Below are 19,307 nucleotides of genomic sequence, written 5' to 3' on the forward strand. Positions count from 1 at the left end.
GGGGGCACTCTGCCCCTCTGCTCTACCCAGGTGAGACCCCACCTGGAATACTCTGGGCATCCTGCACAGGACATGGACCTGGGAGGATTGGACCATGATGATTGGAGGGTTGGAGCAGTTCTGATATGAGGAAAGGCTGGGAGAATTGGGATAGTTCAGCCTGGAGAAGACTTCTGGATGAGCTAATTGCAGAATAGAATCACAGAATCACAGAACCTGCTGAGCTGGAAGGGACCCACCAGGATTACTGAGTCCAACTCCTGGCCCTGCACAGGACACACCCCAAGAATCCCACCCATGTGAGAGCATTGTCCAAATGTTCCTCGAGCTCAGAAAGGCTAAGTGTTGTGACCCCCTCCCTTAGGAGCCTGTTCAGTGCTCAGCCACCCTTTTGGTGAAAAACTATTCCTCATATCCAACCTAAACCTGCCCTAACTCAGCTCCCTGCTGTTCCTGAAGGGAGCCTGCAAGAAAGATGGGGGAAGAGTATTTACCAGGGCAGGACAAGGGTGAATGGCTTCACACCGACAGAAAGAGGTTTAGTTTGTTTATTCATCAATCTTGGAGGTGTTTAGGAAAGGACTGGAAGTGGCACTCAGTGCCATGGTCTAGTTGGCAAGGTGTTGTCAGGTCATAGGTTGGACTCGGTGATCTCAAGGGTCTTTTCCATCCTAACTGATCCGGTGATTAGAAATTTGGAACAAATTCTCCTTTGTGAGGGTGGCGAGGTAGTGGAACGGAGCAGCTGTGCCTCTGGGAGTGCTCAAGGCCAAGTCGGACAGCGTTCAAACAACCTACTCTAGCGCAAGCAGCCCCTTACACCGGCGGCAGGCTGAAACTCCATGACTCACACGAACCCTCCCCACCCGCACCATTCCTCCCTCACGCCCGCCGGCCGCCCCGCGCCTCCCACCGCGCATGCGCCCCGCCCGTCCCCGCCCCCGGCAGCCCCGCGCAGGCGCCGGGCCCGCCCCCGCCCGGCACCGCGAACGACGGGCGGCGGCGCGCGCGCCCCTCCCGCGCAGGACGGCGCTGCCCCGGCGGCATGAGGGGAGAGCGCGGCCGGCTCCGAGCGGTAAGCACGGCGCCGAGCCTCCCGGGGCCCCCGCTCTGCCCCGCGTCCCCCAGCCCCGCGACCCTGCCCCGCGGCAACTTTCCCATTGTCCACCCGCTCCCCGCCGGCTCGTCTCAGCGCTGGCTGCGGGCAGCACCGAGGAGCGGTCGGCGCTGCCCGTGGCGAACGGGGGGTGGTGGCGGTAATAATGGTGGTGGGGTACGGGTGGTGATGGTGATGGTGGGGCAAGGGTCGCAGTCCTTCTGCAGGTCACGGCGGCGCCGCGGCCGCTGCGCTCCGGCCGCCCCGGGCAGGCGGCTCTGGCCGAGTCCCTCTGGGGCAGCGCGGGGCTGTCACAGGTGTCCCGTCCCCTCCCGGAGTGTCCTGGGGCAATGCGGGGCTGTCACAGGTGTCCCGTCCCCTCCCGGAGTGTCCCGGAACCCTCTGGGGCAATGCGGGGCTGTCGAAGGTGTCCCGTCCCCTCCCGGATTGTCCCGGGGCTGTCACCGGTCTCCCTCCATCCCGTCTCCTCCCGGGGTGTCCTGCATCCCTCCGGGAGACCTCAAGGCTGTCACCGGTGTTCCCTCTCCTCTCGGGGTGTCCCGGTCGCTGCGGGGCTGTCCCGGGTGTCCCGGCTCCCTCCGGGAGCGCTCAGGGCTGTCACCGGTGTCCCCCCCATCCCGTCCCCTCACGGGGTGTCCCGGTTCCGCGGAGTTTCTTTATTGTGTAACTCTTTTTGTCCGGGGATTAGAGAGGGTTTGCGGCTGTTTGTGCTGATTCAGGTGGTTTTTTTTTTTAAAAAAAGAAAAATTGCGGGGTAGTCATGGGTAAATTCTTCTCGGGGCTGGGATGCCGGAGAACTTTCCCGTGGCTCGGGGGTTGTTCTTGGCTCGGGCCGGGGCCGGGGAGCCGCCGAGCCGCGCTGCCCCAGCCCCGGGGCCGGGAGCGCTCCAGCAGCGCCTTCCGGACAGAAAAGCGAAGTGAACTCGCTGTAGCGAACCCATTTCTTGCTGTAGAAAACCCATTTCTTGCTGTAGCAAACTCATTTCTCGCTAAAATGAGGCTGGCTCGCAGCCCGCGATTCATATGCGAGTGCTACTGCCAGAATTTTTCAATAAACGTAATTGCAGTCGAGAGAGTTCGGGTCAAGCGCTTCGCTGGGTAGAGCAGGCACGAAGCCTTTGGAGTAATTCCTCTCCGTGTTGCCAGTGAATCTTTTCTGGCTGCACAGTGGAATTTTTCTCGAAGTTTTTTTCCCCCAGTTATAAGTTTTCCTCAAAAGTTTCAATTTTTTTTGAGATGATCAAGGAATGCCATTGATCCATCAGTAATCCATTTTCTTTCCTTCTTTTTGCAATCAAACACTTTTAACACTTTTTTTTAAACCTCTTTTTGTGCTTTCTGTATTTCTTTATTGTTGTTTTTTCCCCCAATTCCTGCTCTGAGCAGGGCAGCCCACATACAGTGCTGGGGGACTGGGAAATGCTTCTCTGCCTGTTGCTGGGATGTGTCAGTGTTTGGTTCTCAGCAGCAGCAGCACAGGAAATGTCACCATCCTGACAAAGAGTCATAAAATATGTTGAAGATTTGGTACTAAAAGTGGACTAAAAATATGCTAATTTTATCTTGTCTTTGGAAGAAGTGATAAGTCATTTCTGGCAGAAATATATATATATACATAAAGCTTTTCAGGGCCCCTGTTGGGTCTTAAAAGAGGTTGTCAGGGAATTGTGAAGGATTTCCTGTGGAATTGCTAGCGTGGTACCACGCATGGACTAATTGTAAGAGAAAATTGAAAATGGCTTCCTACGTCTGACAGATGGTTTTAAAAATTTCTTTTCCAGGTTTGAGTTGATCTCACTAAACTGCAGCCATGGTGCAGAAGTACCAGTCCCCCGTGCGGGTGTATAAACACCCTTTTGAGTTAATTATGGCTGTAAGTATTCATTTTTGCTGTAATTTCCTTCTTGACAGTTTCCTTGTGTTGCTGAGTTCTTGCTGGGCTTTGTTTGATAGATACTATAGAACATACAAAGCTGAAAACAAAATGCAAAATAAGAGAGCTGTGTGTTTCAATGGTTTCTTCTCTGCCTAGAGTATTTTCTTAGCATAATGTGCTCTCCTTTTCTGCCAAAGTTTAGACAGTGTTTACAGATGTATTTGGAAGTTAGAGCAAAAGTAGGATTGAAGTGTGCTGGGAGTTGATTAGTGGGGGCAGATTCTTCTAGAACAGGAGGAAATGTCATGTACACTGATTAAAACATTGTTATGTTGTGTCTTCATCAGAGTTTATAGGATTAGAGGGCACAGAGAAAGCCATGAAAGCAAGGATATGCCTGAATGAAAAGGGAGAAAGGACACTGGGAACATTTTGAGGGAAGAGAAGAAAAAACTTGGTAGGGAGGCCAGAGAGATGAACAAAAAGCCTTTTGGGTGCCTGTTGCTAATTGGTGTGATAGTGATAGATTTCTTTCTTAGTAATGGCAAGAAAGAAATTTAATTAGGTTCTCTTTTTTTTCTGTCTCTCCTCTCTCTCCTTTTTCTTTCCTTTCAGAAAACAGAGCAGAAGTAGGTATTTGACATTTTAAAGTATATTCAGTTGAAACCACAGCTGTGGGACTCTTAGGAGTTACAGAGAGCAATTAAGGAGCTTTTCCCTGATAAAAACAGTTAAAAGTGAACTGTAATCTAAATAATAATTGTTTGATTTCACTTGCTGAAAATACTATGTTTAATGGCTTCAGAGAGAGTTTTAATAGTGCTCATAGTGTAAATATTTGGATAGATCACGTGGGTTGGAGTGCAGGGTTCCTTACAGAAGTGATCCTTTGCAGTCACAGGGCAAAAAAGGGTTGGATCCCTCTACAGGGAATTCTTGCATTTCTTTTTATCTTACTCCTAAGGCTGCCCCAGTGTTACACATGTAGGTCTGGCTCCTGCAGACACTTGAAGGCAGAGCTGTTATTCTGCTGAGCAGTGAAGAAGCCAACTGTGATCTGTGTAAGGTTTTTTATGACTTCAGTAGCTCTGACAGCCGGGCTTCAGGTGGTCTCAGTGAAATTTGGTGGTGTCTGTAACTTTAGCCTTCAGTGAAGTTATATTGGCTCTTAGATCAATCAGCCAAAATTAGTTTCTTAAATGAAACTTCCTGGCTGTTTGCTAAGCTGATAAATCTTTATCTTGCTGCTGAATTGAAGGCAAAAATTCTTCCTGAGTTATTTCTTCAAGAATATTTTGAGTCAAAATGCTGATATCAGAATTGTCCACAAGGCTTTGCTGGGTGTAATTAGAAACACTTCTGACTATTAGTATTAACTGAGAGTTCTCAAGCTGTGTCTTGGGGATAACATCTGAAAAATAATATTTAACAAATATAAAGTCTTCCTTTACATTAAAGCTTTTCTTTTAGAAAGCAAGAGGCTATAGTAAATATGCAATTAGGATAGAATAAGAGTTAAAAATTAAGAGTGAACTAAGAGGAGAAGAATGCTTATAAAAAGGAACAGCCAGATAATCCTTTCAGAGACTGGAAGTTTAGCTGAGCAATAATCCATCTGATTTATTTACACTGTGTCAGAACAGGGGGTTATCACTTGTACTTGTTCGGAATGTGAGCACTGGATGAACATCCTCCCCCTGCCATGGTGCTGCTGTTACTGATTTTTAAAACTTGTAAAATTCCTGCTGGTGATCCATCAAAACTGTCCATGCATTTTGTGAAGGGTGTGGAGGAGTCCATGAGCCAAATTCTGTGAGGAGTATAAACAGTAAATGCAAGCTTGATGCTTTTTGTTACTGTTTCCTCTTGGTTGAACAGTGATTGCATAAGTTGATGAAGTGTTTCTGGGAGGAATACTTGTGTCAAATTCTGTGCTTGCTAGAGTGGAAGCACTACATTGCATATTCTCAACAAAAAAAGTGCTATAATGTTATTTTAACAGTGCCAGCAGCTCTTCTGAAACGAGGCACAGCCTGGCATACACCAGGCTTGAATTTAAAGCACCCAAGAAATGACTTAACATTATGTGTTGAGTTTGATTTTCCTTTGACCCTTTCTTTTATTTGCACCCAGCCCTTGAGAGAATGTGTCCTCAAACAGAGGCTTGAACCCACACCCAGAGATACTCATCTGTCAGTGAAAAATCCCTGGAGAAAACTTTGCTCAGTGTGGCAGCAGTGTTCTGTGTGCTGAATTGTCTTTTAAAAAATCACTGTTTCAAGCCTGGCTCTTATGTGAGGTCTCATCTTTGTGTTCAGGTGCTGAGTACTTGTAAAAGTTTCCTTTGGCCAGTTGTTCTCCCTTTCCTGGGTGTTCTGTGGAACTCCAGGGGTAATTCTTTCTCTGGAGCAGTAATGAAGTTCAGCAGTGTCAGTGAATCCCATGTGCACTGGGAAGATTCCCTGCATGGATACATGTTGCAATTGCAAATTGGAACTCCATTTAATGAAACTAATATTTAGCCTTCAGATGGAGAAATCAGCATGAATTCTTCTGTTCTGGAAGGCACTGAGAGAATGCCACTTGCAGAGTGGGTCATTCACAGTGCAAATTTCCGTTTTTCCCTCTTTCCCCTTCCTGCCTTTCCAAGAGGTACTTGAGGGAGAATGGAGCACAATCAGCATTCCATTCATGCAGCTCTAGTGTGCTCCCAGGGAACTTTGTTCTCTGCTAAGGGTGACTGCAGCTCTAGATTAAGACAAAAACCAGAATTTAATTCCACTTTGATCAAAGCCATGATTGTCAAAACAAAAGCGTTTTGCAGGCAATTATGATATAAAGATTTCTAAAATAGACAAGAGTCAAAATTCTTTTCCTGAGTAAAATTGGTGTTGAAAATAAGTTTCTCTGTATGCTTCCTGCACTGAAATCTAAAACTCCTGTGCTGAAGCCTAATATATCTCTATGACAATATCCTTAAGGCATGACCCCTTATCTCCCAGCTGGGGATTGGTGAGGAGCTCAGAGAGAGCTGGGACATCCATGGCTTCAAAACTTCCTACCTTCCCTCAGCATTCAAGTCCAGCTGTGTAAAATCCAATCCTTGAAAATTTCCTTCTACTGGCAAGTTGTGTGGTTCCAGATAATGCTTGAGATGCAAATCTTTTGATGGAACTATTTCCTAAACTTGAAAAGATTCTAGAATCATGGGGTGGAAATTACCACGCTTTAGTCTGACACACCTAACCCAGGCCAGATGATTTCACCAAATAGTTTCCAAAGCTGACATGATGATTTTTGGCTGCTCTGTGGAATATCTGTCATAATTAACTTTTTGGAATCTCTGTGTGTTAGTGGATATGTATTTTAAAAAGCACCCAGAGCAGCAGCTTGCACAGCTGTTCAGGAGACTGAATAGAATTTTGCTTCTCCTCCTGTTCAGAGTTTACGTAATGCTGGAAGCAGCTGAAATGTGGAAAAATGGCTGTTTACTTAGACTCACTTGTCAAGTTACCAAGGTTAAATATACCAGAGAAAAACTGAGAAGCTGCTTTTCTAAAACTTCTAAAGATTACAGATTCAATTTTTTTTATATTAGCTTAAAGAGGTTTACATTTAAAGTAATACAGGGACTTTGCTGAATAAGTAGTTCTTAATATTAAAAGGCAGTTAAGAACTTGAATCTTCCTTAACACACATAAGGGTAAAATTAACTTTAGAGATTCACAGCTCATTTTCAGTCTGACATACTTTAGATAATTCCCCTCGAGTTTAATTTCCAAAGTAAATTTAAATAATGAATAATCACTTGCAATGGCATTTCAAGGGTGGAATTTATGCAAATGGAAAATAAATAAGATATTTGAAAAAGCACAGATTGGATTGAACCATTGACCAGCGGGATTTTTCTTTTTAAGTTTCTGAAAGCTCAGTGGAAAATGCATTGCTCTTCAGCCCATTTAGAAAATGTCCTATTTACAGTCAAAATCACTTAGCTTCAGAAATAATGTGAATTTTAAAAAATCGATCTCGCATTTTGCCACTGTTCTGATGGAATATCTGAACTATCTCAAGCATGAGTCTTTCCTAGTAAGTGTAATGTGTAGTGCCTTTGATTATATTATCATTTTAATGGGTCAGATTTTCTGCTTTTGGACATCAGGCTGACTCTCTTTGGCTTTATAGATCTAAAAAATAGTTCTGAAGGTGTATCTCATGAATTAAAGTATCCCTAAATTACAGGTAAGTAATAAGATTGTAAATGGGATAAATACGCTTCAGTGATAAGAGTAGATTAGAAAAAAAATTATCTGTTTTTCCAGATTGACAAATCAAAGTATAATCCCTTGATCTAGATTGTAATGAGCCTCCTGATCAGCAGTTCATTATTATTTCACTATAAAAGTTATTACTTTAAAAAGTCATTTAAAAAAAATTCAAACTGAGTCAAGCTACGTGCCACACCTGCTCATAAACACTCACCATTTTTATTCCTTCCAGTCTCATTTTGTTTTCCTGGAAAAAAAATGCATTTCCCACATCATGTGAAGAGGGGTTGAGAGGCTGGTGAGGAAAAGGAAGCTCTTCTGCAAGTGCTTTTGGAAGCACAAAGTAGGCTTTAAATATATAGAGAAGTATTTTATTCCCCTGATGCAGAGTACTTTGCTGAGAATTTGTCCTGGATACTTAAATCCTGAGGAAGGGAATAAACTTGAGTGTTTGCTCCCAAAGCCTCTGAACTGTTTTCCCTCCTGCTGTAGAACTCCCTGAGCCTCATCTGCTTTGCTTCCTGTCTTTGAAAAAGCTGAGTTGAAAACTCAGCCTTATTTGCTGTTGGAAATGTGTTGGGAAAGCTGTGGTGGAGCAGAGCCTTGTGTGGAATTTCTGAATTTATATTAAATAGCTGCAGTTTCACGGATGGTGGTGGTTCCTGTGTCAGACACTGTGTAAGAAGAAATTATTATTTGGCCACTTATTTGGAATGAGCTGTGGGTAACAAATGGGAGAGTTCACTTAAGCACTGTGAAAAAATATTGGCTTAGCAGCCAGCTCACAGTGCAATCCATGTGTGATTTTGTGTTATTTCTGACCTGCTTAGCTATTTCCATGCTTGATTTCCTGGTTGTTTTTTTTGGGGGGGGCAAACACATGACCTGACTGTAGCTGACAGCTGCAGTTCTCTTGTTCACCAAAAGCTTTGAGTCAGTTTTTAACAAGTCCTTTACACTTTAAAGGCTAAGCCACCACTGCTGTCGCACTCTGAAAGGTGTCAGAGAAAGGAAAATATGTATCAAAACAGTTCTTGTGTTTTGTTCTGAAAGCACTCCAAGCTTTTCACCCCTGCAGGTCGGTGTTTCAGCTCTGCTGTGAAGTGCTGCTCCAGGATCTGTTGATCCATCCAAGTGATGTTATTGCCTTTGAGTTTAAAACTCCTAAATATGTGGGAATCTGGTAGAACAGAAGTGGTTGCACATCCTGCAGAGTCCTGGACACTCAGGGTTCTACAGTTACAGTCTGGAGAAGATAATAATAATAACTTCATGCTCATGGGCTAAAATGTGGCTAGACAGTAAAAAGTATGTGTAAAAACCTTCAAAACCTTGTGGGGAAAAAGGGTGAAATTTTTTGGGATTGATTAAGAAAGCATATCCAGTGAGAAGCCAGAAGTTGCTTAGAGATCAGAATGAGGTGTTTCCATATTGTTGGGCACTCTGGGCTGCCCAAGGACTTCACCTTCAGTAGAGTCCAGAATCTGGAACCCAGAATTGAGGGGGTGTTTGTTGTAACCAAGATTGCTTTTGCTTTGGACTTGGTTTGGAGTCAGTGTGTTCCTGGAGGGAGGCCAGGGATGGAATCTTTAAGCTCTTGCATTCTGAATGTAAAATGAATCTTCCGAGAATATGCAAGGAAAGCTGTTAATTAGCTCAAGTTGAAATTAATTACAGGTTGGTCTTAAATGGTCTATTTCCTCTTCTCCCAAGTGAATTTGTCTTGCAGTTTTTTCGTGTAGTTTAAAAATACTGTGCATGTATTCTAAATTAAGAACTAGGCTGTTGAGCTGAATTATTTAACACTTTATTTCGTTTCTGTGATAGAGTTAAGACAGGTCAGGATAGCAGCTCATGTTAAATATTAAGCAAGGCCTGTTACAGGTAGTTTAATAATTTGACTTTGTCACAGTCAAACTGCAGCTGGTTTCAGCCATCAGCAGTCAGTCAGTGTGAGATCAGAGCCCTGGTGGCAGCACGGCTGGCAGGGCAGCCTGGCATCCTTTGGGCACTGCCAAAAGAGCACAAGGCAGCAGTGAGCCATCACAATTTGAGATCAGCTCCCAAGTTCTTGGCTTTTCTCTGCACAGCTTTTGCTCGAGTCCTGCTGATTTCAGCTTGTGGCCTTTTTCTTCTAAGGGTCAGAGGAATATCACCAAAATGTGGCTTCCCATTGTGACTAAGCTCATCCACCAAGCCAGCTTAGGGACACAGGCTGGCCCAGAGCTGTCTTGGAAAAAAGGAAGATAAATTCCTTGTCAACCCCATTTCCTTGCTGGTGGTAGCATGGCTGGAGGACAGCTTGGCATTCTCTGGGCTCCAATGCAGCAAGCAGCAGTGAGCCATCACAATTTGAGATCAGCTCTCAAGTTCTTGGCTTTTCTCTGCACAGCTTTTGCTCAAGTCCTGCTGATTTCAGCCCAGTTCAAAAAGCTTTTCAGCTTGTTCTTCATGGCCTTTTTCTTCTAAATATCACCAATATTTAGAAGAGAAATATCACCAAAATGTGGTTTCCCATTGTGACTAAGCTGATGCACCAAGCCAGCCTAGGGACACAGGCTGGCCCAGAGCTGTCTTGGAAAAAAGGAAGATAAATTCCTTTTCAAGCCCATTTCCTTGCTGGTGGTAGCATGGCTGGGAGGGCAGCCTGGCATCCTCTGGGCTCCAATGCAAGCAAGCAGCAGTGAGCCATCACAATTTGAGATCAGCTCCCAAGTTTTTGGCTTTTCTCTGCACAGCTTTTGCTTGATTCCTGTTGATTTCAGCCCAGTTCACAAAGCTTTTCAGCTTGTGGCCTTTTTCTTCTAAGGGTCAGAGTAATATCACCAAAATGTGGTTTCCCACTGTGGCTAAGCTCATCCACCAAGCCAGCCTAGGGACACAGGCTGGCCCAGAGCTGTCCTAGGAAAAAGGAAGATAAATTCCTTGTCAAGCCCATTTCCTCGCTGGGTGCCTTTAGGGCTGCTGCTGAGCCCTGTGGGCTCGGGTGCAGATCCCCGGTGCTGTGGGTGATCCCCCTGCTGGCTGCAGGAACAGGAGCCAGCAGAGCATCTGCCACTGGGGCTGCGCTCTGGGAGCCCTCAGCTCCCTTGGAAATAATCAGGGATCTGCACTTTGAAAAATGCAGAAGCTGCTTGTTGTAACACTGAGTGAAGGGGCCATTAGAAACCTGATTCAGCAGCCTTCAGGTATTATTTAGCAGTGCAAAGTACTTGCAAATTGCACTGAATGGTTTGGAGTTGTGGATTCTGTGAGCTGCTTTGGCATGAAGGGGGCTCTATCCTTGCTTCAGAAAAATGAAAATTAAAAATTTCAACGTTGTATGCTGGAACAATCACATGTGAATGGACTGGCTGCCTGTCTTGCTTTATATTTTTTATGTATAAAACTTAACATTTGAGCATTTTCTATCTTGGATTTCTCCTGGGTTTTGCTTTATTATAATTAGTTTTGGGTTCTATATATATGCAAATTTGAAAATAAAAATATCACCGGACTACCAGCTTTAACTCTGGCAGAGGGCTTGTGGGAGGGAGCAAAGAGAAGCGACTCTTTTGCATTAACAATGAATTTTTATTTAAACTGTTTTAATTCTCAATGATACATGTTTGGGCTCTCTTAAATTACTGTTTCAAGGTTTTGTCATGGTCAGATTGATTAATTTAAATATCTAAATCTGTGGGGTTATGGATTACTGGATAATTACAGCTGCTTTCATTTTGCTGGGTATTTATGCTCTCATAACTTGAGTGTGGATGCTTTTTGGAACATATGCAGATCAATTTGTGCAGGAGGTGAAAGCTGCACTGCAAACCTCACCATCTCAGCCTGTCTGATAACTCTGCTGTAGTATTAGATCATATCAGTGTGACAAGAATAGATCTCATTTTGTGAAAATGAGTATTTCCCTGGTGATGGTCAGGGTGGCACCGTGCCATTGAGAGTTGTTTATGGCACAGCAGAAGGGAGCAGCTTCCTGATGAGAGCACTTCCTTTCTTGTGTGCATTGTGTGCCTTCATTTAGTGTAAAATTCAAATGCCACAGACATTGGGTCCAGTTCAGGCATAGCAGGCAGCAGGAGCCTTTCCAGAGGATGTTTTTTTCAGGTTATTTCATTCAATGTGTGAATTATGCTGTATAATTTGCAAAACTGTCTTTGCTGTGCAATTCATTGGCTTGTAGATAAGTTCTTCATTACTGAATTCAAGGCACTATGAAATTACTTCTTTCTATTGAAGTGTTTCATGGTGTGTGTGGTGCAGCCACCGAAGTTGTAATGAACAAGATTTAAAGCAATTTCACTTGAACTTGTTTGTTCTGTGTTGACTAAACCAATTCATGCTTTTGTTTGTCTTTCTTTGCTGTAAAGAAGAGTGAAAGAACTGATTGTCTGTAATCTCTGACATTTAATTTCTTTTTAGAGAAGAATCAAATGACTCTTAACTGTTTGTTTTTATTATTATTATTGGCTTATCTTTTGATAGGTAGTGTTTTCTGTCTGTGCTTCTTTGGGGTGCAGAAGCTGTACCATGGCAGTGATGGATCTTGCACTGGTATCACCTGGTTATTGAGATATCTGGATGATGAATTTGGATTTTTATTCTGTCTCTTAATGAGGAGCACAGATCTGGATTGCACCATGAGGCCTCTCTAGTGCTGCCTTTCAGGCAGTGGCCAAGGGCAGTATCTGCCTGCAGGGGAGAAGATAGGAATGAGATAAACATATGGTAACACTCTCTTGGGATACTCTCTCATCCTCCAGCAATGTGTCTTGACAGCCCTTCTGGTCCAGAGTGTGCCATTGTCAGCAATGACATCTCATGTGCTTGGTTTCTTGTGCTCCCAGTCCTTTCTGGAGCCCAGTGAGCTCTGACACCTCCAGCAGGAGCTGGTGCTTCATGGCCCTGTCAAGGATGGATCCTTTCCCTGGAGCCTGGCAGAGCCTGCTGAGCCTCACACCTCCTGCTCCTGGGGCAGCCCAGGCTGGCTCAGCCCTCCCACATCTGCCAGGTGCCTCCCTCAGGCCATCAGTTACTCATTTTCATGGTGCTGCTCTCAGTTAGTTCAGTAGGTTATGATTTCACATGAGGAATTGCTGCTCTGTACTCTTGGTTTTCCACCATTGTGGGATCTCAGCACCTCAGGACTGAGGTGTCACCGAGAGCACCCTTGGGGGGCTCGGGAGTCCTGGAATGTTCCAGAAGTGTCTGGTGGTAGGACTTTGATCCTACACAGGAGACGACATCTGTATGAGGACAGGAGGGTTTCACCAGGGTGAATGGTGAAGGGATTAGTTAATTAGAGAGTGAAACACAGGGTTTAGGATTTCTGTACAGGGGGGTTTAGAGAAGTAAGATGGAGGAATTGGGGCGTGTCCTGTCCTTCTTCTTCTCCTTCTCCTCCATCTTCTGTGGTGATGGTGGCACTTTGGGATTGGTCATTACTAAAAGTGCACTGGTCAATAAGGGTGAAAGGTATTGGGGAAAAATGATAAATATTGTACACGTAACTTTGAGTATAAAGATAGGTGACCGCCCGGAGGGAGGGGAGTGTGCTCATGGCTGGCTGCTGAGCAGAGCTCTGTCGGGCCAGAGAAAATCTTTTAGATAAACAATTAATAAACACCGAGACCGAGAAAAGAACTGAAGCCTCTTCTCGTCCTTTGAAGCGCAGGCTGCCCCAAGGCCACCCCGGGCCTTTCCGGGCCCTCCAAACAGCCGAAAACCGGACACGCCATCAGTTTTTTTTACCTTTTTGAGGGTCTCCTGATACATCAGACATGATGGAAGGTATTTTTTTGTTACATAAATAGTGTGCAGGCATCACACCCTATCATGCTGCATTTTGATGGCATTCCATTGACTTAAAACTTATTAATTTGTTTGCTTAACATAATATGGCTGCTCTCCGCCTGGCAGTTGATATTTTAGTGATCCAAAAGCCAAACCAAGGTGTTGTTATTTATCTATTTATTTAATTTTGTGTTCTCCTGCTGCAGCTCACTGCACTGACAGTGTTGGAAGAGGGAAATCACCGGTGCAGTGCTTACAGCCAATTGCCTCTGGGCCAAATGAAAACCTGGTGGGTGAAGTCTGAGGCAATGAAGTCAAACCTGTTCCACTGAACCTTCATGGAGGGAGGGGGAAAGTCTGGAGGGTTTTTTCCTTGTGCTGGTACAAGTCTTTAACCTCTCAGGCAATGCTTTAATGAGGAATTCTGCACCCACACTGTAGCAGTGCTGTAGTCATCCTGTCCTCCTCCACTCATAAATTAGATTTTGTCTGCACAGTAATAATTTTATTTAAAATAGCCTAACATATTCCAGATGTTAAACACGTTGTAACAGACCTTCTTATTGAAAGTGTCTGTGATTCTAAGACCAAACAAGTGACGAATATTAATTATGGGACTCATAAAAGTGAGGCTTAAACGTGGTACAATAGAGCAGCAAGGAATATTTGACTGTTCTAAAAATAGATGCTCAGTGGACACAGTGAGATTGCAGCTGAATTGTAAAAAACTGACTGCAGAGGAACCAAACATGCAATTTTGTTAACTGGAAAAGGAAAGGGGAAGCCAAGCACCAAATTCTGCTTTCAGTGTGACAATACCCATGCCTGTGAAATGCCTGTTGGCAACACAGAGCAGTGCTTGTGATTGTTCAGCTGCTCTAGGACAAGGAATGGTAATGAAAGAAACGGTAGGACAAGCTTGATGATTTACAGTTGTTTTTATATGTGTCTCTTAAAAAATTCACAGGGCAATATGTTCCTGTGTTATGTAAAGGGCTGTGCACTGCCAGCATTGCAGAGAATTAGGAAGTGCTTGGGAATAGCTCCCATTCCTCAGTAATCACGTGTGAGGCTTCCCTGGCCTGTGGCCAGCCTTTGCTGTGATGCTCTTTTGGAGGTCAGCTCCTCTCCAGAGAGCTTTAACCTTCAGCCAGCACAGCCGTGTCCTGTGCAGTTGGGGTCAGCAGCCAGGTTTCCTCTCAGAGGAGCTCCTGAGGTTGGCTTTAATTGCAGGGCACATTCTGTCACACAAAGTGCTGTGCCCAGGGCTACGTGGCTGCTGGGCCAGGCTGATTTCCATCTGTCTTGCTGGGAACACGGGCAGGGCAGGCATTTTTCTCTGAATGTACAATAGCGTTGCAAATGTGTTTAATACAAAGGAGTTCCAGTGACACTGCAGGTCCGTCTGGGTGAAACCCCAAAACAGATAGCCTTCAAAAAATAATGAGTTAAAACATGGAATGTGAAGCATTTAAAGGAAGCATAGCATTTAGGAAACACATAGAGCAATAAATCGGCTAAAGCATGGAACATAATGACAGGAAAAGGAGACAGGGATAGGGAATTGATAGGCTAAGCATGTTCAGAGCCAACAATGTCAAACTGACATGGAGACCAAGCCAGGTACACCGGGAATTGGCCATATTAGGATAGGAGTTCAAAGTTTAAGGAGGAAGACTCATCAGGAGACTCCTGCCCACGATGAAGGCCACAGGAACGGCCACCAAAATGATCCTCAAACGAGATGTCCCCGCCCACGCTCCGCCTACACCACACCTCTTATAAATATGCATGCAAAGACATGATTATGTATGTGATATGATGTAACCCTGCACCCAAAACTGTATAAAAAGCCTGCTTCTGTTATGAGATATTTAGAAATCCCTTTTGTGATTTCTCCAACGCGTCATAATAAAATACCTCCTGTCTATGCTGACTTAAGCTGAGTCTCTTAGGCAGTTATTCTCGCCTTTTGGGGCAAAATTGGGCATCATGGGATTGCTGTGGCCCCCACGAGGCCAGGTAAGGGCTGTGTGGGGTGAGGAGCAGCTTGGAGCAGCCCAGCTGTGAAGTCTGTCCTCCATGTTCCGCCTTCAGTCTAGACCAGAGCAATGCCAGTTGTTTTCTAACCAGCAATTTGATCTTGGGCTCTCAGTCATAAGGCAGCCTAACCTGAATGGTCAGGCTTTGCCAGCTTGCTCCAAAGGAAAGGAAGATTAAAATGATTGTATTTGCATTCAGTGTGGTTGTTGGGCTTTCTGTCCTTAACCTTTTGTTTTTCTTGAGGAAGGAGTGGTTATTGCCCAACTTCTCTATTCCAGCTTCTCATTTTAGAGGTTTGTGTTTCAGGATTGTGCAGAGGCTGCAGGTGAAGTTTGTCTTGCTCACTCTTGAGTGAGGGGCACTTGGGCACTTTGGGCTCTCTGGACTTCCAAAGGGAGGAGGAGGAGAATTAAGGATTCTCTTGTGTGTGCCTGGAAGGCAAAGCAGGTGTAACCCAAATTCCTACACAGGCTGTCCACTTTCTCCTCTCTCCTGCCCTCACATTAAGGTGTCTTCTGAAGATGGACATTCAGGTTCCCATACAAGAATCAATTATTACACAATTCCACCCGTGCAAATTTATTTAAGCAAACCACAGATGACTCAGATCTGTTTTAGAGTAACCACTCTTCAAATTAAAGTCATGTTGAGGCATGTCTGTGGTTACTGAAGATCATCTTTGACAGATAGAAGATGGAATGTTAACCCTTTTCTCGAGGTTGCATCCTTTATCCCCAATTTGTTCTACCTGCTAAATTGGTGTACCTTTAGCCATCAAAACTTCAAATAAAATTGCATTTAATCATCAAAAGTTTAATTTTGATCTGGAAGAAGAGGCAGTCTGTGTGTAGCAGAATGGTTTTCAGGTAGTCATGAGCCAGTTCCCTTCCAGTGTCACTCCATGCAACATGAGGCCCCTGTAATTTTGCTGGTAAAACTTCTCTGAGCACTTTTCTGCAATGAAAATGCCCAGACTGAATGGGAAGGGAGCACTGAGGAGGATAGGGTACAAGGAACCTGCATGGGTGGCTTGACTGGTCCCAGCCCTGATGAGAATTGAGGTTTCTGTGTCTGCCTCTTTGCTTGCTCTGCTGAGTTGGGGACCACAGCTGAATAACTCACCAGTACAATTCCACTTACCTAGAACAGAACTACTTCTGCATCTCCTGCTTTATTTATAAGGCCTAAATTATTTTAATGAAATATTAAAGCATTAAAATAACTTTAGGCATGCTTGAAAACCCTGAACACTAAGGCTGAGATTCTTTAGCTCTGTAGCCAACACATTTGTGCTGCCATACAGAGGAAATTTGTGCAGACCTTCCTGTCCCCCAGAAACTCCTTTTTTTTTGCTTCTATTCCCTTCCTTGCTTTTGGTTTTGGGCAGTGTTAAGTGAATCTATGCTATTTTTAGTATAACTCAGATTTGTCAAGAATGCTTAATGAACATATGTTGTCAAGTATTTCCTTGGACAGGCTGGGAGTTTTACTGATATTTAGTTGCAGGTGCTGTCTAAATGGAGCATTTTTTCAATAAGCTTCCTCTGAAATCCTTTTGATTTCTGATTTTTGTGCTGGTAGAAAAACAAGCACTTCTTTGCTTCACATTTACTTTGCAGAGAATGTAATCTAAAATTCTGAAATGTGTGTAAACTTTTTAAATCACTACAAGGAAATGTGATTTTTTCCCCCCTGAAATTGTTACTGTCATTTTTATAGTAGGCAGGGTTTGATGTCTGCTGTAACTTAACAGCAATAGAGAATCAGTTCTAAATCCTTTCCTGGAAGTGATGCTAATGTGCATAATCCCATCTAGTTGATTCTTAGCCTGAATTTCTCCAAAACATTCTGTGCAACAGCTACCAGAGGTGATTTTGTTGCTGTGTCCTGTGATTGACAACTGAGATAATGTCCCAAAGCCCTCATGGTTTGGGGTCATGTTTGGTGCAGTAAGAATGCTTTGGTTTCAGTAGGATTCCTGCTGCTTTCTCTGTGTGATGACCTCAAAGCAAAGAAGTTTAAACACAAGCAAGACAAACTCAAATGGGCACCAAATTTTGGGAGGATGCTGTGGATGCTGTGCTGAGTTTCCTTGGAGGTGTGTCCAGTTTCAGTGACATTTTGCAGTGACCTGAGGATGTTATGGGAGTGCTGGGTTAATGGTTGGACTTAATGGTTTTAAAGTCTTTTCCAACCAGAATGAATTTGTGATTCCAGGTGCATTCCACCTCAAAGCCAGGTTACAAGAACTGGCCTGCAGGGTTGCCTTTAGAGCTGTCTAAAATGCCAAGCTCTGCATTTGGAATGTAATTAAAGCCAATAAGTGATCAACACTGTAACCATGGAAATGCTGCCTGAACCAGAGAGGAACAGAAATGCCAGGAATTGTGTGGTGGTGTCACTTGGAAGTGCTTTGTAGCAGATGGACACATGAAAAGTCCTGCTATCAGAAATCCAAGGTGATGTGTGATGTGTAAGCAGCACTCTGAGCTGCAGTTTCCTTTAGAACACCATTTCAGTGATATTCCATGATTTTTGTGGTTGGTGTGTGTATCACTATGGTTTTGCCTGACATTTAACATGAAGCTGTTCCTTTTGCACTGCAGAGGAGTTGGGAGAGATAAAATAGGTGTGAAGTAGCCTGGATTGTGTCTGCAGAGCTGTGTGGAGATAAAGCTCTGTTCTCAAAGGTTATTTTGCTTCCCCATGCACATCCCTGGTGATCTGGATGAGTGGTGCTAAGTGCTGTTTGAAGCCAGGAACCAAGAAAAAAATTGTCTCTACATTTTTATGGCCTCAGATAATTCAGTGGAGCCAAAGCACAAGGAGAACTTCTGTGCTGTTTCCTGTCTCCATAGAGATTTTTAATTTACTGAATCAAAGCCCTTCATGCAAGATCACAAAGCAGTTATTGAATTTGAGTTTAGTCTGTATACCAGGTTATTTTGTAGTGGTTATGGGCAATGTCCTCATTGTTTTCAGGAATTTGCAGAATGGATGTGAAGCTGGGAGGTTCCTTGCTGTGTTTTTCTAGGATTTGAGCAGCAAATTGCCTGCTTGGCACGTGGGTAGTGCTGTTCACCTGTTTGGTAGAACAAATAGATATTGTTTGTCCTGTGGTGACATCCACTGAAGACAGGAGCACTTTAACAGGTAGAGTCTATTTGAAATGTGCAAGAAACTTAACTGGATATTTACTTAACTTGAAAGTACTGTGGGCTTCTAATATGTAAAAATGGACAGAGCAGACTTATCCTCTTCTTTTTATAGGAAGTAATAAAATCTGAGGCTTTATATAGTTAAGCTAGGGGTGAATTTAAATGTGTTGGAATAAATCTGCTCATCCTTTCTTCCTCTTTCTTTATGGACATTCACAAGGCACAAGTGGATTGTTCATAGCAGTGTAGAGCCTGAAATCCTTTCCAGGCTAAATCAAGAGAAGCCCTTCAACAAGTTTAGGCACCAAGAGAAGATGAGGACAAGTAGAGATGATGCTTTTCTGTACACTTAATAAAACCTTTTCTTCCATGCAGGACTCTTGAGTGCCAGAGGAGCTGTTGAGGGCAAGAATTAACGGCTTTGGTAAATGCCAGGAAAAGAAATGTTTTCTTATTCACCTCATTTTCCTCAACTCCTGCTTTCATGGTGAATTTCTCAGGAATTTCATTTCCATTCCAAGAAGGAGAGGTGAGCTGAGGAAGCTCAGTTTGCTGGCTGCTAAGCCAGTTATTCTTTCAGATGCTTTCTTGAGACAAGGATGCTGAAAAGAACAAGTCCTTGTAGCATTTCATGATTGAGCAAGGCCCAAGGAAGCCCTGGTGGTGTTAATGAAAAGGTTTTGCAATGCCCTTCAGTGTGGGGTGTAAGAACAGCTTGGAGCACAGATTATTTAACATCTGTGGGTGTTGGAAGCCCAGGGAGTGCCCACAAACTGTGCAGGGTTCTGGAATGCCTGGGAGGTCAGGGCTCATTCAGTGTGGGAAATCTCCCTGGATCTTCTGAGGAGAAGAGATGCAAACCTGGGCTGTAAATCTGAGCACCACTTCAGTGCAGTGGCACAAATACAGCGTTTGAGGAATCTCAATGTCATGCTGCAGTAAGTTTTTGAACCATTGACAATTTCTCTTCCCAGATACTCAACCTGAAAGCTCTGATCTCTGCCTTGGAGAACATCCAAGGTTGTTTTCAAAGATTGCTTCTCTTGCTGTTT

The 19,307-nt window shown here is 44.1% G+C and overlaps 1 protein-coding gene across 1 annotated transcript in view; it reads left to right on the top strand.

The window, feature by feature from the left end:
* The first annotated feature begins 918 nt into the window (after positions 1-918).
* SEC14L1 (SEC14 like lipid binding 1) overlaps positions 919-19,307 on the top strand; it is a 46,290-nt gene continuing 27,901 nt past the window's right edge. The window contains exons 1-2 of the mRNA XM_074554777.1: positions 919-1,075; positions 2,899-2,990. Coding sequence (XP_074410878.1) covers positions 2,928-2,990 — 63 coding nt within the window. The 5' untranslated portion in view covers positions 919-1,075; positions 2,899-2,927. The remainder of the gene's footprint in view (positions 1,076-2,898; positions 2,991-19,307) is intronic.

Source organism: Zonotrichia albicollis, chromosome 19 (genome assembly GCF_047830755.1).
Source record: "Zonotrichia albicollis isolate bZonAlb1 chromosome 19, bZonAlb1.hap1, whole genome shotgun sequence".
Taxonomy (NCBI): domain Eukaryota; kingdom Metazoa; phylum Chordata; class Aves; order Passeriformes; family Passerellidae; genus Zonotrichia; species Zonotrichia albicollis.